The 25,512-nt window shown below is 46.1% G+C and overlaps 1 protein-coding gene across 1 annotated transcript in view; it reads right to left on the bottom strand.

Moving 5' to 3' along the window:
• The window catches only part of ITPR1 (inositol 1,4,5-trisphosphate receptor type 1), a 158,540-nt gene that overhangs the window by 111,528 nt on the left and 21,500 nt on the right, over positions 1-25,512 (bottom strand). Inside the window, exon 4 of the mRNA XM_088061743.1 lies at positions 1,009-1,124. Coding sequence (XP_087917869.1) covers positions 1,009-1,124 — 116 coding nt within the window. The remainder of the gene's footprint in view (positions 1-1,008; positions 1,125-25,512) is intronic.

Here is a 25,512-nt window from a genome sequence, read left to right as displayed (position 1 = left end):
AATATAGGCTTAAAGAACCTAAAAATATTTAGAATTGTAATTTTGACATGAAGTACTCCAGCTATGTAATTTTAACATAAACACTGAGTTTATTTAACTCTAAAGTCAACAGATGGTATTTAAGTTAAGTTGGCTTTTTTTTATATAGGAGCTCTAAAAACAGCAATCAACTGCCTTACTGAGTTTTCAGCTGCTGAATGTCAACATTTTACCCAGAAAATATTAAATACTGCAAGCTAATACGGAAGGAGAGGCTGTCTGGCCTTATAATTACTCCTAATTACCCATCAACCTTTCCATGTTTGTTTGAGCAGTCCCAATAGATTGATCAGACCAGCAGCTCTGATTTCCCAAGCTGAGATGCAGTGTCTGAGAATCCTCTGTGCCTTTGTTTCAAGGGTCCCTTTTTTAGGCTTTTAATGCCCAAAATGCTCCCCTGGAGCAGCCTTATCTCCGCCACAGGTTAAAGACAAGAGCTCCCAGGGCTCCCCCAGTATCGTGGACGCAGAACTGGGGCACACAGACCTTGAGCAGGAGCAGGATGGGGTTCTGCCCACTTTCTGTGGCATGGACTGAGCCCAGGAGTGGCTGGAGCTGGGCCAGGGCAGGTCTGGGTTGGAGATCAGGGAAAGGTTCTTCCCCCAGAGGTGCTGGCACTGCCCAGGCTCCCCAGGGAATGGGCACAGCCCCAAGGCTGCCCGAGCACTGAACAACACTCCCGGGGACAGGGTGGGATTGTTGGGGTGTCTGTGCAGGGCCAGGAGCTGGGATGATCCCTCTGGGTCCCTTCCAACTCAGCTTTTTCCATGATTTTGCCAAAAATCAGAGCCTGGAGACTTGGAGTGAAGGTCTCCAAAGGAATCTTGCACTGATTTATTCCCACGTACACTCTGTGTCTCCTTGCTAAGTGTGCCAGGCTGGCTGGAAATCCTCATTTAAAGCATTTTAATCATTTAATTAAAACTTATTTAATCACATTTAAAGGCTGTGAGTGCTGGGGATACTCACATGCAGTTTGTTGAGCAGCACAGCATCCGTGGTGCTGTTGGCTCCTGGCTTTGCTGCCTTCCAGAACTGCTTCTGCGCCGAGTAGCGGTTCATGGGACACAGCTTGAACAGGCAATCTAGAAAAACATGGAACAAACACAGGGATGGCTACAGCCACTCAGAATTATCTGCATTCCTCCTGCTAACGCTCTTCCAAATATTCCAGTGGCAAGGAGAGCTTTATAAACAAATTCCAAAAAGCTCTTGATCAGACAAATGCTTTTTTGAGCAACAGGAATGTTGCCCCATGAATGATAAAAACTAACTGCTGCTGCCAACATCTGATGCAAGAGCAGAAAATTTATAACTTGTCCCAGTCAAAAACGATACCAGACTAAAATGGGAACATGTTCCAGTGCTTTCCCAGGAAAACAGAGTTGGTTTCTGCACTTTCAGCTTGGAGTTCTTGTACTTCAGCAGGTAAACTCGGTCAGGTTGGGGGGTTTTTTGCTTTGGATTTTTTCACTGCTGCTGTTGTCAATTTAGTTTTTAAATCAAATCCCTTCTGTTGCTAAGGAAAACATTGCAAAAAAAAAAATAGGAGAAACTCCTCACCTAATGAAGTGTCAGCAGCATAAAATACCCTCAAACAACAGCCTGCACAAGCACAGACATTCAAGGCATGGCCTGAGGTACCATCAAACCCCTCAGGGTGTCAGGTTCTATACCCACTGCAGCAACACAGTTTACTTAACATTCTGCCTGGCAAAAGTCAGGAATCACAGCTCATTAGTCTTATTAAAAATACATTTCTGTATTAGAGATGCTAACTTATCAGTAATAAACCCACATGAGCTGCAGTGACTGTTTTTGCTCCTGTCGTCGCCAAGCAACGGAACACGCAGAAAAATAAATTCAGCTATTCAAAGGCAGCGCCTAAAGTAGCAGCTCAGAAGTTCAAACAAAGTGCCAGGAGAGGCAGGAGGCTGTTCCCAGCCTCTTTGGCAGCAGGGTGGATGGAAGGCTTCAGGCTCCTTGCTCCCAGAGCCTTTCTCCAGGCTCCTGGTGTATCCCTACAGCTGAGCCCTGCAATTCGGGAAGCAGCAAGGTGAGGAGAATCCCACCTGGGCTTTATCCTCAGAGCCTGAAAAGCAGAGCTGCTTCTTCATGGACACTCTGGATACACCTGATCAACCAGAAAGGGAGAAACCCCGCGCTGGAGACAGGTCATGGCAGCTCTGCCAGAGGCTGAAGTTGCTGAAGGGGCTGAGACAGAGCTCGGTAATTTCACCTCTGGACGCTGTTTGAGATGGACACTGTTCTCATGCCTTTCCTCCAATCCATCCTCAGAGCACAGCAGGCAACATCCAGCACCTTTCACAGAAAGGCAGAGAACCCCAGAACGTTTGGGCTGGAAGAGATGATCCCATTCCAGCCTGGTGTAGCAGCCCAGGGCCGGCAGGAGCCGGGCATGGCACGGGGACCCTTGGACAGAGCGGCACTGGGCAAGGGCAGAGCTCAGGGCACAGCGAGACACATCTCTGCACAAACAGCTCCATCTCCATCCACACTGCCAGCCTGGGGCTGCTGAACCCAGGGAAAAGTGCAAACCACACTTCCCAGGTTTGTGCTCTTCACCATTTTTTCCATTTCCATCAGGATGATTCACAGAGATTGACAGCACAGCAGAGATTCAAAAAGCCACTGCGGGCTGGCACTTTGAGCTAAGACTCTGCATTGTAAGCAACACACCAGTTATAAAATTTTCTATTTTTGCTTAAACCATCAGTTCACACAATGACAGCAATTAACACACAGAACTGCAGAGAAGAATTAATTGTATGCTAGATTTAGTCACAGTGCACTTCTTTCCATCCTTTTCAGTCAAGAAAGTTGTCAAGTTAGGCTTAACTTCCAAATTGTTAACTGCAAGTAACCCCCTCTCCTGCCTGAAGCACCCAGAGAGGGCTACAAGTGTTTGACCTTGTCCAGTGCAAGAAGGGAAAAGTGTAACATGTTTTCCTTAGGTTTTCTCACTAGTAACAAAGCTACAGATCTAAAACAGACAACAAAAAGCACCCAATATATTTTTTTTTGGTAGTATTTGTTCTATGAAATCTATTTCTGAAGTGGCTGAGAAGTTCAACTTGGCCTTATTCACCTTCACATGGCCACCAAATGTATTTTGCTGCAGGTCAAACTACATGAACTTTATGGGCAGAAGACTTTTAGATCTCCAGACCCCGTTGCATTGGATGTTTACAAAGTCAAGGATGTGCTGGCTGAGTACCACCGTGGTCATTGATCTGTAACCCACAGTCCTGATGACTGTGCAAGATAAACCCACACTTGTCAGACACCATCCTTATGGAATTTAGGTCTGTTTCTACAACAGGAGCCAAAAATCCAAAGCCAAAGCCAAAGCAGCCCAAAGCATCAGCTGCGTGCTCCGCTCAGTGATTCGAGCAGCTTTAGCCACATTGGAAAGGTGACAAATAAAGCAATTACTGCACAGTAACTACATCTTTTTATAGACTGTTTGTTGCATATTAACCAGGAAGGAATGCATTTTCCTTTCAGATCTTCATGATACACAGTGAAAAATGGCAGAATTGCACAACGAAGAAGTATAAAAATAAAATACTACGTCACTGCTGATGAAATCGTGGTACATCGAGCCTGAACACCCAACAAAGGTCCTGCAGGAAAAAGGGATTGCATAATCCTACACTACCCCATCAGGATGACGAATGCTCCATGGGCACGTATTAAATGTGCATTTCAAAGCTTCCCAGCTAAATCCTGTTCTTCCGTCAGCGACTGCGCCGCGTGGAATAAAGCGAGGCTGCGACTGCTCCACGTGAGAGATGAATGCTCTCACTGGTGGGACATTCACAGCCCACGTGGGCCTCTGCCACCTGCAGCTCCCCGAAATATCCCAGCGAGGATTGGTTACCCTCTGCATGCACCAGCAAGGATCCTGGGAGGGCAAGAAACCCCCGTGTTCCCAAGTATTTTGGGGTTCAAGGAAGAGGAAAGCTTGCCAGCAGCATTATTCCAACTGCCAAATCCTTCTACCCCATGCTTTCCATTTAGCTCTTCTCCCTTCCACATTCCCTTCTTGACTTGGCTGTGCTCCTTCCCAACCCAGCACACATTGCAAATTTTTCAACCCTTCCCTCCAGTCCAAGCCCAAACAGCCACATCCCAAATGCCCAATTTTTGCTCTCATATCACAGTGAAAAACCTGACAAAGACTGAGCTTTTCCTTTTTCTTACAATGGATGCCATCACATGGGAATTTAAGTCCCATTTAGGTAGTACACTAATAAGATTATTTAAAAATATAATGCAAGACTTGTCCAAAATTGCAAATGCCAGGGTTAGAGAGGCTGAAATAATATGGAAAATGGAGTTAAGTATTTCAGAGCCCACCCAAGACATCATCACCACCTTTCACACAAAACTGCCTAGAAATACCTAAGTGGAACATTCCCATGCAATTCCAGTCTCCCTTTCAGAGGCTTTTCCCACAGTTTTGGGCATTAAGTGTGGCCATTATTTCAATTCTACCCTTGGTCTATGAGGAGAGCTCAGAAAGCTCCTGAACAGGCACTGCTGACACCAGGCGATGCCAAACACCTTTCAGAGAAGGGCAAAGATCCATGGAATGTTTTGGACTGGAAAGGACCTCAGAGCTCATCACGCCCTGTCCTGGGCAGGGACACCTCCCACTGTCCCAGGCTGCTCCAAGCCCCATCCAACCTGGCCTTGGACATTTCCAGGGATCCAGGAACAGCCCCAGCTGCTCTGGGCTCGCTCTGCCAGGGCCTGCCCACCCTCCCAGGGAAGGATTTCATCCCAGTATCCCATCCAACCCTGCCCTCTGGCAGTGGGAACCCATTCCCCTTTCTTCTGTCCTTCCAGACCCTTGCAGCCTCTCCCCTGTCTTTCCTGCAGTTCCTGCAGGTGCCATCCTGGCTGCTGCCAGGGCTCAGCCAAGTTCTGGGGGCTCCAACCCATTTTCCTCCCTCTGCCCTTCTCCAGCACACCCATTCCAGAAAGATCTGGAAGCAGTTTCAGCTCCAGCCAGGCTGGTTGTGCAATCCACCACTCATCATTTTTTCCAAATCTCCACTGCCTATTTTAAGCACTTAGGAGAAGGTCTTCACCAACTTCTCTGCAGTTGGAGAGAGCATGAATCAAATACTTCGCTGGCAACAAAAAGGTGTGTCGTTATTTCGGGTTTTAAACTCAGACTCTCCAAAATGCCAACTGAAGAAAGGTAAGAACCAAGAGAAATTACTCCCCCTCACAAAAATCATACTTTAGGGCGCTTTCAAATGAGGGAAATCTATAAAGATGAAGATCTTTAAATAAGTCACTTACAAATCCACTGAATATTTAACACCAACACAGCTGTTTCCTCATTACTTGGAAAAAACCAAACTCATTTTTGCACAGCAAAACTAAAATTAAAAGAAAACCAGCAATTCCCTGCTGAAATTTAGCATTTTCTCTTCAGACTTTTCTATACTTAGACACCTGATATTTTCCCAAGGCCAAAGCCTGCTCACAGGAGAGAATAAACACACAGGTAGTATCTTGTTATTTTAAATATGAAAGAAGAGCAGCAATGAAGAAGCAACATAGCTGCCAATGATGGAGATACTGTAAATAGAAGTTGTTGACTTTGTATTAAGAAATTGCACAGCTTTAATACACTCACAAAGATGGAGCTCAACACGATGAGGAGTTTATCTGAAGACAAAAAGAAGACCTCTCTTGTGCTCAAATGTAGTATTTTCACATAGGAGACTTGGAGAATAATACAAAATGCACATATTCAATCAGAGACAAGTTTCACCTTTTCAGAAACCCCTGGATTACTCCATCATCTATTTCTATACTTCTGTTCCTTCTGAGATTTAAAATTAATAGATGACAGCCTAAGAGGCTCAAAGAATATAGAACAAAAGCAGCTACAGAAATGCGTTGATTATTAATCACTCCTGCATTTCCATGAAGAGGGAGAAAAAAAGAACCTGATCCTACTGAAATGACTCTCTTTGTGATGAGAAGACATCCTTTCATTTTCAATTTGCAGCGAGCAGGCTCTGCTGGGAGCGCAGCAGCTCGGATCAGAACAGGGTTTTTGTGGTCCCAAAGGAGCTCCATCCATCCACAGCTCCATCCCAGCAGCAAACCAAACCCAGCCCCTGCTCATTTGGCCTGGTGGAAGAACTCAGCTGAATTCCAACCTCGTGCTAACAACAGTTCTGCCATTGCACCAGTGGGGAAATTGAACAGAGGTGAGCAGGGCATTGGTGTGGAACAGGGAAAGCTGGGGCTGCCCTGGATCCCAGCAGTGCCCAAGGCATTGGGATGGAACAGGGAAAGCTGGGGCTGCCCTGGATCCCAGCAGTGCCCAAGGCCAGGCTGGATGGAGCTTGGAGCACCTGGGACAGTGGGAGGTGTCCCTGCCACAGCAGGGGTGGCACTGGACAGGTTTTAAGGTCCCTTCCAACCCAAACCCATTCTGGGATTGCATTCCAGGCCCAAAGATCTCGTAGCAATCACATCCCTCTGCAAAGCAGCCCAATCGCTCAGGATTCAACCCCTGAACTAATTACATGACAAAGTTTATTAGCGGTTTCTGCTGTGGTGACGTCTGGTACCTCCCTGCTTTGTGCTGCTGCATCTTGTGTTTCAAGGGCTTTCAATGCTTTGCTTTTTAAAGCAGAATAAAGGGGGAAAATCACCCTTGCAACCAACATTTAAATTGAGAGCGTGCACGATTTGTGATCTAAATATATTTTAATTTTTATGTTAAAATAACCACCCTCAACTCCTATCTGCAAGACACGAGGGTAACCACCCTCTTGCTATTATATTCATTTATGCAAAGGCCTACCAATGGGAATTACTGCTTCATTTGTTCAAGCTGTAACAACACAGGAAATAATGTAATTGTTATTAACTTGGAGCTGAGATATCAAAGCAATGGGAGAAGACTGAACAGAGATTTCAGTGAGAGAAAAATTATCTACCTGAGAGATGGACACTGAATATCAATGTCTGCTAAACCTAAAGCTGACCTGAGAAATGCACCTTTAATAAACACCTTGGGTTCCAAAGAGTTCAGAACACACCAGTGTTTGTTTTATTTCTACACGTAACCTCTTTGGTCTCCTTCAAAAAGAAAACTGCTACTCGAAAAGAGAGAAATATTTAGACACTGGATATACAGGCAGTTCCAAAAGGAAACATTTGCAGGAAAGACCAGATGCTTTTTTCTATCTCTGGTACTGAGGGAAGATGCTGCATGAAAACACAGAGCCAGAAGGGAGAGCAGCACAAGTAGAAAGGAAAAAAATCCCTAAACCTCACTGATTTAACTACAACATATCCCATCTGACATCCATTCAGGCTAAAAAAGCAAGGAAACCATTCCTCCCCTTGTCATCACCATGGATAATGTGTCCCTGGATGGGCAATACTGGCTACAAGAGGTCTGAGAGGACAGAACAGAGGAGTTTTCTCAGAGGAAGCTGTTGAGGACACGGTGAATGCACCAGGTATCCCTGGAAGCATTAAGGTACAGCCTCATTTATGGACATAATGGATAACTTCAGCCAGGAGTAGCTGCTTAAGAATAATCTCATTATAAATCATCAAAGCACCTTGATGGCTCCTGGCTAATAACAGACACAAGTCAGGAAAAGAACTCTTCACATTGAGGAGAGGAGAAAAGAGAGGAGAGATCCTCAACTGAGAGGTTCAGAGCTGCACACAATAATGTGAATTAACCCAGGATCCCAAGGAAGCTGCTGCTGAGTGTCTGTCTTAGCTCAGCTCCATCTCTGGTCCAGCATGAAAGAAGCCCTGAACAAGAGGTCACCTGGACAGACTGAAGGCCATCCCTTTCTCTCCCTCACAAGCGCTGAAAATCAATTTTTACACAAAAGGAGAAGGATTTGTACTTTATACAAAGGGAATTCAGCAAACTGATGTCATATGAGTTGCAGAAGCAGTTTGAAGTAAATTGTTGTGGCTCTAGCCTTTGTCCCAGCCTGAGAGCTCGGTCCTTGACCCAGGAAGCCATTCCCAATCTCCATTTTAATAGTTTCCGTGACAAATCTCCCTGCCAAAACTCCCAGGACAGGAACCCTGTGACATTCCCTCCTCAAAATCTTTGCATCTTTTCAGGCTACATTTCACCCTGGCAGTAAATCAAAGCGTATTTATTTTCTGGCCAAATTTCATTTCATTTTGGCTGCTCACCCCTTGAATTTCACTCTCACGTTTGCTTCTTCACTTGCTCCTGCTTTTCCAGATGAAAATTCCTGCTGAAAACGGGGCAGGAAGTGGGGGCAGGAGGCAGGGAAAGCTTGGACAGCCTGAGCACAGGAAGAACAAGGAAGATCAAATTTCAAACCCCCTCTGGAAGCGTCAGTGTTGACCAGCATGGAAAGAATACTGTCGTGCCATTAGGCAGAGCTGACTGAACAGCATAATAAAAGTCACTTCTATTTAAAAACGTTTTGTGTGCGTGTCACAAGGAATGAACCACCACAGCACCATGCAGGAGAAAAGGCAAATTTTTCAGCTGCTCAATAAAGCAGCTCCATTTTCAGCTCTTAAATGCATTTGGCTTAAAGAAAAACTGCATTGCCAAAAAAAGATGTAGGGAGATTAAATAAATATTTGATAATATTATTGAGGCCTTGGTTGGAAGAATGGAAGGAATAATAAAATTGAATTTAGTGCTTCCATTTCTCTTAGGCTAATGAAGCACTTGGGATCCTTTGCCTGAATTGCTTATTTGTTTCTTTCCTTCTGCACCAGGTACTGCCTCCTGCAGAATTGCAAATGCAGGTTCACAGGGCTGGCAGCCCCTTGGAGAGCTCCCTTGGCTCATCCCTCCCTTCCAAGGGCACAATTAGCTCCGTTCCTGGCATAAACACCTGAAGCACTCCACTATTTCTCCATCTAACCTATTCATTTTTACAGTTTCATGCCATGATTGTCCTCCCTCTCCACATGGACACGGCAGAAGAGAACTCCTCCCTCTCCCAGCAATATCTGCAGGCTCCTCTGTCCCACAGCCAGAGATGCAAGACTGCTCAGTGGCATTCCTGCCCATTTACCTCCTGGATCTTCTCTCGTACCTTTCTGAAAGCACAAGAAACTTCACTTGAGGCTCTGCCAGAAAGCAAAACATAAAAAATTGGAAAAAATTTTATGAATAATAAATTAATAATAATAATAAATAAATAATATAATAAAATAATATAATAATAATAAATAAAACTGGAAAAAATAATTACTGTTCTTTAGCAATGTTTCTTTTTCTGTCTTTTCCGAGGCAGCAACTGCACTTTTTGTCACAGCACAGCGCTGGCAACTCCTTTTCTAACCACAGTTCCCACACCATGGATGCTTCCCTATGGCACTGCCACGTGCCCACGCTGCTCCTCTCTGGATGCAGCCAGCTGAGAGCAGCCTCTGACAGATTCTGAGTGGATTCCCAAGCTGGTGTCTCCTCTGCAGAGCTCACAGCCAGCTGTGACCAACACCATGGGCAGACATGGGCAGCACCCAGGAGGGTTTGAGCTGCCACAGATGTTCAGCCTTCCAGAAACTGGCTTAATAAAGGAAAGATAAATGGAAAAAAACACAGGCCTGGCTTAACTATAGGAAACAACACCCTGGAGCTGAGTAGAGCACAGCCCTGCCTGTATTCCCAGGCAAACCCAGCAAAACACCACTGCCCACATCTGCTCTGAGTCTGGAAGTTTTATTCCTTGCTTTCTGTTGCTGGGCTTGAGACTTTCACCTCCTGAAGGCCTCTCCCTTCTCTGCACTTTAAACAGTCCCCATCCTTTCTGGCAGGGGCCCAGAGATGCTCTGCTGAGCCCTATCAAGTGATGCAGCTCAATCTGTCCAAGCTCGCTCCGGCGCTGGGCGCCGCTTCCCCTCCCGGGAACACGGCACGGAAAACGCCAACAAATCATGCAGCTAATTAAAATCTGGCCTCCAGAACGTAATCTTAGCACTGAAGGCTGCACTCTGGAAGTCATTTTAATAAGCAGGTTATGCTGACAAGGTGTATATACCCCGTAAACACAAGTGCTGCCATATATTGCCTCTGCAGCAGCAAAGCAGAGCGTTACAGCAGAGTAAAACAGCCAAGCACTTCTGAAAAGCACAATATTCCAGTCTGACAGCACTTCAGAGTTCAGCTGTGCCAGCACTGCTGCTGAAACACAATCCCCAGCTTTAGAGATCAAAAATGAAAGTGGAAAACAGTCCCCAAAGCAGTAAAGCAGCCCCTTGCAGGCAGAGCCCAAGAGCTGTGCGCTACCAAATAAGGGAAGCGAGCGGAGGGAGCCAAGGCACCGAGCCCCGCTGGATCCGGACGGCGGACAGCTGGATCCCAGGGATGGATGGGAAGCAGCCAGCCCCGCTGGGCTGCGCTGCAGATGGCAACAACAAATGTTCTGCAGCCCTGAGAGGAAGAGGAGCCCGCCAGGATGGGGCTCAGGCGCTCACCCGACGGGCAGCGCGTCCTGGGGGTGGCAGTGCCAACAGGCAAACCCCAGACACTGTGTGACACACACCATGGGGCACTTGAGCCACACCTGAGCACCTGGGAGCCACAGAAACATGAGGCTGGAAGAGACCTTCAAGATCCAGGCCAACCCAGCCCCAACACCTCAACCAGACCACAGCACCGAGTGCCACACCCGGTCTCGATTTAAACACACCCAGGGATGGTGACTCCACCCTCCCTGGACAGACCATTCCAGTACTTTATCACTCTTTCAATATAAAACCTTTTTCTAACACCTAACCCAAATTTCCCCTGGGGCAGCTTAAAACAAATCCTGCAAAGACAATCCCAGATGCTGGGGATGCTCCGTGTGTCCCACAGGGGTGAGACTCACCTGCAGCACGGAGCTGCCCAAGCGCTTCCACACAACACAACACGGAGCTGCTAAAGGGAAACTGCTCCTTTTTCAACTTCAACTGAGCTGCTGTTTTCTCCTCTCTTTTGTAAACCCACGGATGTAACTCAATTTATTTTTGCCTGCTCTGCTAGCTCATTGTCTTCCAGCAGAAGAAGCAGAACACGCTATCTCCATCTCAGGGATGTTTCGTGCACGCTCCCAGTGTGAACCCTCTGCAGAAATAAACACTCTGTTAACTTGCTGCCTATTTTCCAACAGAGAGAGCAGCTTCTCTGGCTCTTTGTTTTACCACAGCTGATTATCCCCCTGGAGAACAGGCTGCAAGCACCCACAGGAACACCAAAACTTCCTGGGAAAAGCCAAAGAGTTAAAACACACCTGCAAAGAAAACCACAAGTTTCATTTCTTAAACTCCATGCCCAGCTACGAAGCAAAGAAGTTCTGACTTCTGCTGACAATGCCTCCCTTATTGCTCCAAAAACCTGGAGACAAGAACCAGTAAAAAGAATATCCTGTGTGTGTGCCTGAAAACTCTACAGAAAATAAATGTATTCAAGCTGCTTCGAGCTACAGCTATTTAAAAACTTCCTTTTCCACAAAGAACAATAATTAGGTATTTTCACTGTTTTCAGCCATCTTTCAAGCTGCCTTACTGACACAATGGTAACACATGAATCAGTGAGGGAGAAAGCTGGATTCAGAAGTGATGGATGGGCTGGAAGGATTATTAAGGAACACCAGCTGCACCACTGAAGGCATCCTACACTCACATCCACCCAGAGTCAGCAAAGAGTCATCTTGGCTCACAAACACCACCTCTGTCAGTAGCCTCAACACAGAAATAACCTTCCAAGTGCAGAAAAATGAACTGAAATCTTCTTTTAACAGAGCCTGCTCCTTTCCGTTCTCTTCCTTCATTTGTTTCAATCGCTGTCTTTATTTCCAATTATTAATTGTATCATAATTGCATTAGAACTGCTTGCTGGTTGTGTCAGGTGGTCCAGTCTCTATTTCCAGACCTACACCAGTTTTCTGTCTTGATTTGCAGGATTTCAGGTTGAGGATTAATTTAAACAGGTTTCAGAAAAATTTTCCTCCTTTGCACAAAATCCTGGCATTCAGAAACAGCAGAATCGACCCCAAAAAAAAAATCTGATTCCGTCCCACAGATTTGATAATATCAATTTACAACTGTGGGTCTGCAGAGCAGGACAGAGGCACAGAGCAGGAGGTAAAACCCTCTGGTGGGGACGTGCTGGGCCAGCCTGAAATGGTGACACGTGCCCAAAGCAGCCACGCTCCAATTTACACTCCAATTTAGTCCCACGGACAGACCTAGCCCTGGTGGCTTCACAGCCACGTTGGAGCATTCCAAGAGCTCCTGGAGCCCTCTCTGGCTCTGCTGTAAATTCAGGGGGAGTTCTCAGGACTTCACCACACCTGAGTGGTGCCACTTCACCCCTATGGAGCCACTTGCTGGTTCCAGCCCCTAAAACCCAGCTCCAGGAGGGCTCAATGCCAGCTCCCCCATGCAGCTGGAGAACAATGCTTCCCAGATTTATGACTCCAGAGGAAAACTGCAGCAGCATGAGGTTACAGGGGACTCTGTTACTCACCTGCAGACCACAGGAATCATTTTTACCCACAGCAATTCCAATCTTTGGGAAAAAAAAAAACCAAGATTCTCAACCTCTCAAATCCAATAAGCAACTCCCACGTGATAAAGCAGACACAACTTAGGAGAGCTGGACTGCAAATGTCCTTGGTATTAGAGATGCTCCAAAAAACAGGTTCAGAAATAACTGTTTCAGCTAATCCCAAACGAAACCAAGAAAACTGATGTTATCCAAAGGCTCCATCATGGAAAGTGCCAATCCTGATTAAATATCTGAACCTTATTCCAAGATAAATGGCACAAACAGAACAAAAATTCCCCTCAAAACATCTGAAGATATGGAAGTTACATTAAAAAAACCCAAAAAACTACATGAAAAAGATGTGAAAAGCTGATTATCTGCAGTTTCCTGAATTTTTCCATCTGGATGAGCACTTAGGACTTTCCACATGTATTTCCCATTTTACTGAGGACGCCACTAGGAGCAAGGAGGTAAATTTGTCTGCCAAGCCTCTGGACTTTGAAAAGGTGAACTTCACGATACCAACCATGCCTTCTCTTTGCCCACTGAAAATATTCCAGAAGCCTGCTACTCTCTCTTCCACTCAAATACACAAACTGCAGGTTAGGGATTTGCAGAATGAATCCATTATTTTTTATTAACGAGCACTTACGACACTACACATGTAAGTGAAATGAGAAACTTCTCCAAGAGAGGATTATGGGTCTAAACAAAAGATATTGGCTGGCACAAACTCAGTGAATTGTACTGCCACGACCCCCAGCTCGTGCAAAAACAGAGAAGCATTAATGAACAGAAGTTCATTAATTAAGTGGTGCCCTGGGGCAGCACTTCCACTGTGCAGATTTCCCCTCCTGCTCATTCAAAGAGCTCTGAAAGCTTTTTTTCACAAGGTGCAGCCATTGCAAGTATGGTTAAAAATGTGACAAAAACTCAGTGTTTGAGGAGAAACAGGTGAGCTGCTGGAAAATCACGTGCACTGCAGAGCAGTTTCTGAGCCAAATCACTTCTGTGATGCTGTGAGAATAATCCTGTATTTTTTACAAGGCAATATTGAGGCTGGAAGTGTGACAGCAGGTCAGAGCAGGGACAGAACTGTGCTGCACACAGGGATGGAACAGATTTGCTATTCCAGCCCTGAGCTGCACTACTACAGACATTGCCAAATGTTGTAATTTTCATGCACATTATCTCCATTTCTTTGATGTAACATGTCTGGAAAGTTGTCATCAGCTTGCCCACACTCTCAGACACCGTGTCCCACGTCTGGGGACACAAATGACCGCTGAATTGAGAAAGCTCCCAGCCTGCACTCCAGGGCTGCTCGTGGATTCTGAGTGACTTCAAGCACTCCAAGCTCACCCCAGAGAACAAGATTTTCTTACCAAACATCCCTGTGTGGTAATCTTCCTAATAAATACACCCAAACAGCTGCTGAGTACAAGCTTTAAGCCATATGCCTGTTACATGTACACAAATCAACTTTTTCACTAAAAATATTTAAACTGAAACTGTTGATAAACCCACTGTGATGGAGCAGATGGATCTGTCAGTTCACCATCAGAACACCCTTTTGCTAGCTCAAAACTTTGCAGAGGACTTTTCAAAGAAGTAACAGATGAAAAATTTGCAGAGGACTTTCAAGGAAGTAACAGAGTTGTTCTGCACACCTTGAAGGGGCAGAATCACAGAATGAACTGGGCTGGAAAAGACCTTTGAGGTCAAGCCCAACCTGTGACCTAACACCTCCTCATCAACTAAACCATGGCACTGAGTGCCAGGTCCAGTCTTTTGCTGAATCAGTTTAAACAGTGTAGAAATGCACACAGGATGGAGGAAGAACTTCACTAAACCCAAAGGTCCACGAAGGCCACCATGCCCAGGAGATCTTTACCTCCTCCCTCCCCAGCAGTGCAGGGAAAGCTCCAGCCATGCCCACAGAGCACCCCAGCTCTCCTGAGGAATGCAGGAGCTCTGGGCAGCAGGAGCTGCCAGGATTGCTGCAGGATCCTCCTGCAGGGCCCCCAGGCAGCTGGCTCCTGCCCACTCCCACCCCACGCTCTCCTCCATGGCAACCCTTCCTCAGCACCTTCATGAAGCCAGTAATTCCAGCCAGTCATTTATCTCTGCTAAGCACATCAACACACAATCCCCAAAGGGTTTGGGGTGGGAGGGACCTTAAAGCTCATCTCATTCCCACCCAGCCATGGCAGGGACACCTCCCACTGTCCCAGGCTGCTCCAAATCCTATCCAGCCTGGCCTGGGACACTGCCAGGGATCCAGGGGCAGCCCCAGCAGCTCTGGGGAACAAAGCACCACAGAGTCAGGATGTCTTTGGCATACCCTGGAACTCCATCACAACTAATTTCTGACTTCCATGCACACGGGGAACTGGGGATGATTGCTGCCAGCTCAGCCTCGCACAGCAATCGCTGCACAGCCAGGGCAGCACCTCAGCACCCCGAAAAACTCCAGCCACAGCTGGGACTGGCTCCATGAGAAGCCCAAAATCCCTGCCTGGCAGCTGGCACCCAGCACAGCCAACCCTCACACGAACCTTCCTTGAACACTGCTCCTTTCCCATCTCTTCCTTCATTTGTTTCAATCGCTGTCTTTATTTCCAATTATTAATTGTATCATAATTGCATTAGAACTGCTTGCTGGTTGTGTCAGGTGGTCCAGTCTCCACTTCCAGATCTACTCCAGTTTTCTGTCTTGATTTGCAGGATTTCAGGTTGCAGATTAATTGAATCAGGTTTCAGAAAAATTTTCCTCTTTTGCACAAAATCCTGGCATTCAGAAACAGCAGAAATGACCCAAAAAATGTGAGCTCCATCACAGATGGGTAAAGAATTCCTGTGGACCCATGTCTGAGGAAAAGGTTATTCCACTGGGCACCTTCCTTTCCCAATCATCACAAATATCCAGTCCCTGTCATCTATTCCTACATCCTCAGGCTTCTGAGTGTTAAACAGGGATAAAAATCCTGACCACAGCCACATGCTTCTTTCCTGTACAGTTCACTCGTTCTGCTTTGTGTGCATTTACACAGGATTTGCTCAAGAATTCCCTTTGATACATCCAGGAACTCTCACTAGGCCCCCTGACTGCTTCAGCAAAAGCTCTGTCCAGAACCAACTTTCTCCACACCATTCCCAAAGAGCCTGAGGACATAAAACAGCACAAGGCAAGCCTTGCCCTTGAGAACATGTAGTGCTGTACAGAGGAACTCAGCATTTATCTGGAACCAAAATCTAGATAAGCTTAGCTTTACACTCACAAAATAATAATATTTGTACACAAATGTCCTCCTTTCCACTTACCAATATCAGGGCACTATGCCTTTACACTTCAAAAATCCAAATATTGGAAGTGTGGTTTAAATTAGCACAGTGCACAAGATACTGCCAGTGAATTATCCACCAATAAAAACCACCTTTGGAGGTGGGAGAAACTCTGGGAGCTTCCAACACGCGCCACAGAACAGATATTCAAAGTAGCTGAGTCATTGTGGTTTTCTGAAATGAGCCTCCAACCAGGACCTGAAGGAAGGAACATTAAGTGACAGGCACTTCAACATCTCTGACAGATAAAAGTTTTTCTTTTAAAGTTCCTGAGTTTTTCAGTCTAAGGCTGCAGCTTCTTTACTTCACTTTTTTTTTCCCTTTTATTTTTGGTTTATGAATACTTTGATATCCAGCTCCCAACACAACATGTAACTTCAATCCTGCATTAAACATCAGAGCAAGGACCAGGCTCAGCAGACTTCTAAAAACCCAGAGCAGACAGGCAAATCCAAAAGTTTCTGCACAGAAAAGGTACAAGAAAGAGAACAGCAAATGTAAACATTGGAAATACCTGGAGGGAACACAAGGTACAGCAAGAGGGAATTAATTCAGAGTGAGATGCAGACTGCTCCCCTCAATCCCTTCCTGCTTTTAGGCAGGAGCAAACCTCGGTGGAGGATCACAAGATCCTCAGTACTGCACAAATGCAGGCAGCCATCAGGGATGAAAATAACACTGAAAGCTCAAAGGCAGGAATTTCTGCTCAGAAAAATCCCCTGTACCTGGAAAGGGCCTGAAAACAACCAATTTTTATGATTTTTTTTTCCCCCTCCCAAAGAACTTTACTTTTTCTCTGAGGTTTAGGGTGGTGCTTTTTTTCTTTTCTGCTGAATTTCAAAAACTTGGCTATTTTCATATTTTTTCTCAGTAAGGGATTCACAGTGAAGTTAGAAAAATAGAATATTTTCTCCCATTCAATTCTGAACATTGTTTTACTCATCAGTGGGAAGAATAAGAACTCCACGTGGACTCCACATCTCACAACCTTGCTAAGGATTTTTCCTCCCATCCTTACAGGATTCCCTCTCCCCACTGAGTGGGTGCAGAGGCAGCACAGGGAACTGTGACACCCCTCTGGAAACACATCCTGAAACAGCTCAGCCTCAGCCCAGCTGCAGGGTTTCCCCTCAAACACTGCACAGAGGCAAAGAATTCATCACATTTCTTCCCTTTACAGCTCTCCCTGCTACTCCTCTGCCTTCGAGGTCCTCCCAGTACTGCTCAGCACTGAGGATTGGGAACACTGAGCAGCTCTGGTGATGCCCTCTGGTCTTTCAAGGTAACTGCACCTAGATACTAAAAAAATAAATAGGAAAACACATCCTCTGTTATTTTTGCATAAATAAAAATCTACAAATTAAATGTCAACCGTGATATTAAGATTGAAAGGAGCTGCTGTGAAGTATTAGTGGACAGTCATAGCATAACCTACTACAATTAAATACAAAATCATCTCTATATACTGTACTCCTTTCTCCTACAATGTTTATTTGTTTATGTATACATATAGAAATATACACTTGAACCTGTAAGGAGACTGAAATACAAATAAGCTGTTAAAGCCCAGAGTTCTCTGCAGGCAAGTTCTGATCCTAATGCAGAATTATCATCTGTCAAGTTGCCCAAATCTTCACAGAACACAAAAACTTGCAGCACATGACAGGCTGCATATGGAAAAAATTATATTTGGGATTAAAACTTATAGATCATATTTGAAGGATCTTCTCCTCATTGTCATTCTTCATGACCAAGGCCATCTGCCTGACAGGGAGTGGGAGGAAAGAAATTCTTCACTTATTTTAAAGCTTGTCAATGCCAACCAAGAACGTTATTTGTAAAATCTCTATTTCCTTCAGATGTACCTCCAGTGCCCAAGGCAGGAGCTCAGGGTGCTGCCACTGCTGTTCACTGAGGATGCACTGTGCACTCTCCCCACAGAGCCACCATCCCATGACCCTGCCAAAGGCTCCTGCAGCAAACACACAGCTCTCAGTCCCCAGGAAAATGTGGTGAGCCAGTCACCCTTACAGCACCTCCATTTCTCATCGGTTTTTGTGGCCATCACCTGAGCATGGGACATTGTCTGCTTCTCATTCAACAAGGAAAAAGCACTTCTGAAGCTCAGAACAAAGTAAGTCCACACTACCTCAGCAAAACTGCACGAAAGTGTTGGCTCCAAAAAGCCTCTTTGCTCAATCCAGGTGTTAAGACATGAGCAAGAAGTCAAAGGCACCTGGATGCATCTGCCATAAAACCCCAGTTAAATGCACATGAGAGTGCTGGAGCCATTTGTGACCACACAACATCACAGATCCACCACTTGGTGCTTTCCTGGAGGCCTTTGGTGCTGGTAAATCCAAGCTGTGAGTCTGGAGCATTTGCCAGATCAGCACAGCAATTCCTGCTTTTGGGAGGAGTTTGGGGAAGCACCAAAGCAAACAGCCAGGTCCTGTCCTCCCCTTCAGAGGGCTGCAAGGGGACTGCACTCTTCCTCTTCCCACACTGCTGCTGTTACACTCTAATAATGCTGAGATTTATTCCTCCCTCTCTGACAATGAAACACAGGAACAGGAGCAGCTGTGGGCTGGAATCCCCAGCCCAAACCAGCCCCTTTGGGCTGGCTCCCAGCGTGCTGGGCCACCAGCAGCCCAAACCTCTGCCCCTGGGGCTGGCCAAAGCCAACTGCTGCTGGCTGGAGATCACGTGCTGCTGCAAAGGGGAGGAAAAGCATTTTTGCAGCTCTAGCTCAGCTTTTTTCCATTTCAGGATGGCTGCTCCTGCATCCAGCTCCCTCACTTCCTCATGCCTGCAAGTTCTGTGTTTATTTTTTCCTTGTATAATTTTTAACCTCGACAAATAAAAGGGTGGACATTCACGAAATGCAAGGTCTAAGTGCTACCAGATTGCTTCTGCTCTCTGTATCCTCAATAAAACCCAGCTCAGGCATCACTCTCCTGGTTCAGGCAGGGGAGGATCCTGTAGCAGGGCTCTCTCAGTGGTTTCTCTGCTGTCAGCAGAGCTTGCAGGAGATTCCTTACTCTGAACATCTCACTGAGAGCTACAGAAAGGCCACAACACAAGGAGTTGTGTTTTCACTGAACTTCTGTGCGTTACATAACCAAAACAGATGATAATTGCCAACACTGAGGGCTCAGGGCTGACTATTTTCACAAATTAGGAATGAAGAAGTGTTAGCCCTAACACCTAAGTCCCTTCTCTGACTGAATATTTGTTCATTAGAATAAAATTTTCAAGGAACACTGCACTCAGTGTCAATCTGTAATGGCTATTCTGGTGTCTCCACACTCAAGTGAGACATAAGGCTTCTTTTACACATTTGTCAGGGGCCACTAAAGCTAATCCAGGATTTTTGCAGCTCCCCACCCCCAGCCAGCCAGTTGCCAAGCAAGGAAACAAACAGTTTATTCCTAAAGATCCAGTCAGGTGCTTTTCAAGACTGACCTCAAAGCAGCAAACTCCTCTCCGGATGGCAAAAAAATGCAGAACAGTTTTCAGAGACAAGAACCTTCACCAACAGCTCACTTGTTTCCTGGAGTTTGGATCCCAAACTCCCAAGTGAGGCAGGAAAGCCTGGAGGTTTTGGTGCACTCAGATCAGCACTGGCACCTCCATCCCCAGCCAGCAGTGAGGAATGCAGCTGCAGCTGCCAGAACTGCAGCGGGAGCTGAAGGACAGGGGTCACACTCAGCTGTTGACACATCGAGTACCACACTTCATCCTGGGGGATGAGTCCAGATCCTGCAAGGAGAAGGGCAGAATATTCCAGCAGTGTGGGAAGGGAGGAGGAGGAAGATGTGAGTGGCACAGAGCATTTGCTGACGGCACCTGGCAAGGGCTGGCTTCCCTCTCAGCACATTTCCATGGCTGGCTCTGCCTCACCACCTTCCTTCTGACTGCTCTCTAACACAAGCACTCACAGCTTTACCTCCCTGACACACCACCACTGCAGGCAGGACTCTTGCTCAGGCTGCCCAGAAAACCAGAAGTGAAATTATTTAACTTCTGGGTTGCGTTCCTCCTGGACTAATGACTTCCACGTGGCACTTGGACACAGCACCTGTAAGGACTCCTAAATACGGGTACTCGGCGTATTTATTTCTTATCTTCTTACATAAATAACCTAAACTGAGAATATTTTTGAATTCTAACTGATTTTGAAGTATAAAGCCTTATTATTTAAGTGAAATAAGTGAAGTCTTTAGTGTAACTTTCTGCTACTGTGAGCAGCACAAAACTTTGCTGTGTCCTAAAAGCGGGAGAAGGGGAATGATACAGAACAGACTGAAGTTTGACACAGATGAGCTCCCCAGGGGTGTCACAGCACCTTCACCTGCTCCTCTGAACAACCAAACACCTCATGACCACAGCAAGTCAAGGCATGAGAGGAAATCAAACCTGGCCACAGAGAAATGTCCAGGGGAAAAAGCTTGAGAGGCCAGATGTGGTTCCCTAAAGCTTACTGGGGAAGGCAGACCTAAAAACAGAACTCCTGAAGCATCAACACGCAAATCTAGATGTGAATTGGAGGATCCAGCACGATCACACCTTCCCTGAGTGCTCCTCAGGAATCATCAAGCCAAGAGGCTGTGCCTGAGGCTCAGCCCTGCAAGTGTCAGCACTTCCAAGCTGAAGATGCTTTTCTGAACCAAACCTGAGTGAGTTTGGCACCAAATGTTTGTGCTTCCACACATCCAGCACAGCCCACAGCTAAGTCCTGGCAACGTCCTTAGGCTGCTTTTTTCTGATCACAAGCACTTTTAACTTCAACTGCAAAGCCCTGCCACAAGAGGTGATGATCCACTGGTAACTCAAACTCAATGAGTATCAAATTCCAAAAGCTCCCCAAATTGGGAAGCATCTTTTAGATAATTCTTGTCTAAAAAAACCTTTCCCCGTGTATTTTGGTGTCTCAAGCACCCAACAGCAGGTGAACACAGCTCCAAAGAGCTCCAAACAGAAGTGAAGGACAGACAGCCCACCCAGCCTTGCCTATTTTGTAATTTTTATATTTATACACAAATAACAACTTGCACATAAGAAAACAATAATTCATCACAGCCCCCGTACTGCAAAGAAACAAATCTTTGACTCTGGTTTACCACTGCTGGATAAAATCTCACCCAGGGCCATGTCAGTGAGCCTGGGCACAATAAATTCACTCTCAGAGGGGTGTTCAGGACTGCCAGCAGGATTTTACACCCCACACCTTACCTGAGCCTCTCCCTTAAGTGTCTCAGCACTTCAGATAATGAGTGTACAGCTCAAGATGTTCCCAGTACCTGGAGACTTCTGTCCTCTCACACAGGGTTTTTTCCACACAATTTATGACATTATCCATCTGTCTGCATCCTTCTGAACAAGTGAGGCTCCGTCCTCTGCAGAGCACTCGGGCTGTGCTGGCAGGAACACACCAGCCACCCTGAGGTTCACCTGAAGGTCCTCTGGAAGCACTTGGGATTGATGAGACTCCCCAGCATCCCATTCCTGCCAGCTCTGAACAGACTCTGAGAGCCTTCCAGAGCGAACAGAGCAGAATAAATGGGGTGCACAGAAAAACACACTTGACTACTCTAAATATTAAGCCACAAATGTTAATAACTTTGCTACATTAAAAGATAGGCACCAATGTCACCCCACCCCCACAATTCATCAAGGCATTTCACTCCCTTGGGCTCTTGTGACTAAGTATAATATTTCATTAAATATCCTGTTCATACTGGCTTATGTACTAGGGAACACACTAATTTTAGAAAACTGATTAGCTAGTTCTTTCTAACCGAATGTTATTGTAGCTAAGGTCAGATTTTGCACTGAAACTATGGCAACAAAGCCACAGTATTCTTTTGTCTACAAGGTTGGGACCAGGTTTATTAACGGAACTGCTCTACTTAACAGCTCAGCACTGCTCTTTGGCAATCCCTTCCTCGATCCTACCTGAAACACTCTGAGCTTTCCACGGGGAAAAGGCTCAGACCTGCAAGAGTTGACAAAGAATAAATATTCAAAAGAGCATTTTGCTTTTTTCTTCAATTTTAGGACACAAATTTAGGACAGTCTTGTCCCACACAGAACTGATCAGGACAGAACTGCCACCCACGTTTGCAGATGGACCAAGAGCACGGACCAAACTTCTCCCTGGGAGTTCAAATAAATCCCCCTTCCTTCCTCTGCTGTACCTGAACCAACAGATGGGCCTTCACACAGCGTTCCAGTTATGCATATTAATGGCACTTTCTGCTTCAAAGGGGCTTTGCTCTGCCTTCATCTCCATGCAGAACATCCCAGATGAAAGCACCTGAAACCCAGAAGTTGGCAGACAGCTGTTTGGCCACAGAGCAGCAGGGAAACCAACACAGCCCAGCCAGTCTCTGCAGCCTCCCAGAGCCAGCTGCTCACTGTCCCTGAGCCACACAGACCCCACTGATCTCAGTACCCCACCAGAGGCACTCAGAGAAAATCCTCAGCACCTTGATGAAGCCAGTAATTCCAGCCAGTCATTTATCTCTGCTAAGCACATCAACACACAATCCCCAAAGGGTTTGGGGTGGGAGGGACCTTAAAGCTCATCTCATTCCCACCCAGCCATGGCAGGGGCACCTCCCACTGTCCCAGGCTGCTCCAAATCCCATCCAGCCTGGCCTGGGACACTGCCAGGGATCCAGGGGCAGCCCCAGCAGCTCTGGGGAACAAAGCACCACAGAGTCAGGATGTCTTTGGCATACCCTGGAACTCCATCACAACTAATTTCTGACTACACCACAAACTTGTCTGGCTCCATAGGCCAGTAAAGAACCACTGCAAGGGATGAAGGAAATCAAATAAAAACAGCTTTCCAATTCCCTCTGCGATAAAAAAACCCAACCAAGCTTCCCTTTGATTCCTGCACCCCCTGCTCAGGGTGTCCCAAGCCTTAGCAAACTTCTCTGCATGAAAAAGCAACACTTCCAACTCCCCAGCTTTTTTTAAACACCTAAAATGTTGCAGTGACAATTGTCCCCAACATCTGCTTGCACGTAGGCTGCAGTGGGCTCAAGTTTCACAATTCAGAGACAGGATTCAGGATTTCTTCATCTTATAAAGGGCAGCACATTCAAATGTGCACGAGCAGTTGGCAGTTTTCTAGTGCAGCTCTATAAATACTGAAAGATTCCTCATCAAGGCAGAAAAATGTATTTTAGATTTAACTATATCCTAATTCAGCAAGGCTGAAAGTTTTTTTTTTTTTACTCAAAATGCTCAATGCTTCAATTTTGAATTAAAAAAAAAAATATAGGCACAACAACAGACTGTATTGTTATCCAGTTTTCTCTCTCATCAAACAACCTAAAAGCTTATTTTGATTTTACACTTATTTTGATTTTTACTCTTTTTGGAAAGGGGGTAAGGGGCACCTTTTTTCTTTTTATGGTGTTTGGCTGTAAAACAGAAGTTGGTAGGGATATTCACTATTATGTTCCACTTTCTACTTCTGGAATTCAGCACAGGCATTTTAATCTGACTTGGACATCTCAAAATTGGAAAGGAGTTTCTACTGCAAGTGATGGATGTCTCTGCAAGAAGGCTTTGGCCTCAGCACTCAGGCACTCCCCAAAGTTCTGCTTCCTGCATGAAAAACAAATCCTGCTATATGAACTGCTAATAGCAGAGGGAAAAAAAGAAGCCATATTTAGACTCTAGTTTAAATATCCCTTAAAGGAATCCAGGCACCTTAATAATTAATGCATCCAAGCATTTCAGCAGCATTAGAAGCTCCATGTTCAGAAGGAAAAGAAGCCCAAACTTGGCTGTGCAGCTCAGGTCCATCCCATCCCCTTGACCATCGTTCCAGCTCCATCCCCTGCAGAACACCCACTCCAACTCAGCTGAGTCAAACAATTCAAAGCTTCAAAAGCTGCTCTCATCCCTTTCACCACAGCAGAGCAGGAAAAGTGTGCCTGGAGAGCACCAGGAGTCAAGGCTTCCACTTGCTGGAAGCTGAACACAGGAATCTCAGGCTGATCCCACAGAAAATTCGGGATGAACACAGGGGTGGCACCGAGCCACCCCACAGCCTACAAAGGGCACTCTATCTGCTGCTCATGCTCCTCCAAAACCAACAGGCAGAGGGACCTGGTTATTTGTTTTAGCTTGTTTTTTAATTTTCAGAAGTGTCTGGGAAAATTATGTATGTGACCCTTCTACTGAAAGAACCCCTCATCTCAGCCCTGATGCCAAATATAAACAAGCTTGCCCTGGCTAAATAAGGGTAAATAATGTGTATGTGTGCAACAGAATTCCAGAGCCTCCAACAGACCTGCATGAATCCGAGATTTCCTTCATATTTTTCCTTCATATGGAGTTTCCTGCACGTAACACAAAGCAGGAGTGGGGAGGCTTCAGATCAGTGATGGCAAAGCAGTGGAAGACAAAATATGAAACATTTCTGCCAGGGAGGAGCACATTGACTCCTTCAGTGCCGAGCACAGGGATAACTCAAGAACATCCATCAAAACTGTGGATATTGGGCAGGAATTGCTCTCTGGGAGGGTGGAGAGCCCTGGCACAGAATTCCCAGAGCAGCTGTGGCTGTCCCTGGATCCCTGGCAGTGCCCAAGGCCAGGCTGGACATTGGGGCTGGGACACCCTGGGACAGTGGGAGGTGTCCCTGCCATGGCTGGTTGGGAACGGATGATCTACAAGGTCCCTTCCAACCCAACCATCCCATGATTCATACTAAATAGAGTTTTATACCCATGTAATTATAAATCAAAGCTGCCCAGGGAGCTCCTGCTGCTGCAGCTCTGAGGCTGAGCCCCCCAGAGTTGGCCCCCAGCACCTGCAGAGGCACCAGCCACAGGAGCACAGCGTGGATTAGGATCAAAAGAACAAACAGAATTTGAACTACTCCTCTTCTGCCTCGCCATGAGGGTATTTTAAGTCTAAGATATGGGTTCATTCCTTGAACATCCTGCCAAAAAAAGAGTGTTGCCCAGCAACTACTAAAACAATGTTCTGGAAGGAGGGAGCTGCTGGACAAATTAACCCAGTGAGTGCCCTTTTTGCCAGAGTTTCAAGGAGCTCTTGCAGAGCTGCTGGAAGCCTGGCAGCCAGCTCTGCATCCCAAATAAAGAGCTGGAAGGAATTTCCTGAGAAGCCTGTCAGCCAGCCTGCTCTGCTGTAGTAGCGGTGTCTTGCATTAAACAAACACGGCTGGCTGTGCTGTGCTACAAATGAACACAAATAAAACCCTGCAAACGCCCAGCCCAGAGCAGCACAGCACCAGCCCCGGGCTCTGCTGCAGCTCCACCGCCACGCCAGGGCACAAAAAGCATCTCTGTGTGCATTTCAGGAATGATCTCCAGTGAAACGTGGGGCTCTGGCCTAGCTGAGGGTCAGCTCCAGTTCACACTTCCCACATCAATCCACGCACGTTAGAAGGAAATTCATTTATAGCCACTCTTCAGCTGCACAGTCACACTCAAAGATGGCAATTAGAGCTTAATAAAAACATTAAATGTCTTTTCTGTTTAAAGCAGTGCAGATAACTAAGGGAATGTCACACTCTT

Source organism: Pseudopodoces humilis, chromosome 13 (genome assembly GCF_049639895.1).
Source record: "Pseudopodoces humilis isolate 2021_Gansu_Grassland_sample_001 chromosome 13, ASM4963989v1, whole genome shotgun sequence".
NCBI classification, from domain to species: domain Eukaryota; kingdom Metazoa; phylum Chordata; class Aves; order Passeriformes; family Paridae; genus Pseudopodoces; species Pseudopodoces humilis.
Note: the sequence above shows the minus strand (reverse complement) of the source record. Positions and strands in the feature narration are given on the sequence as shown.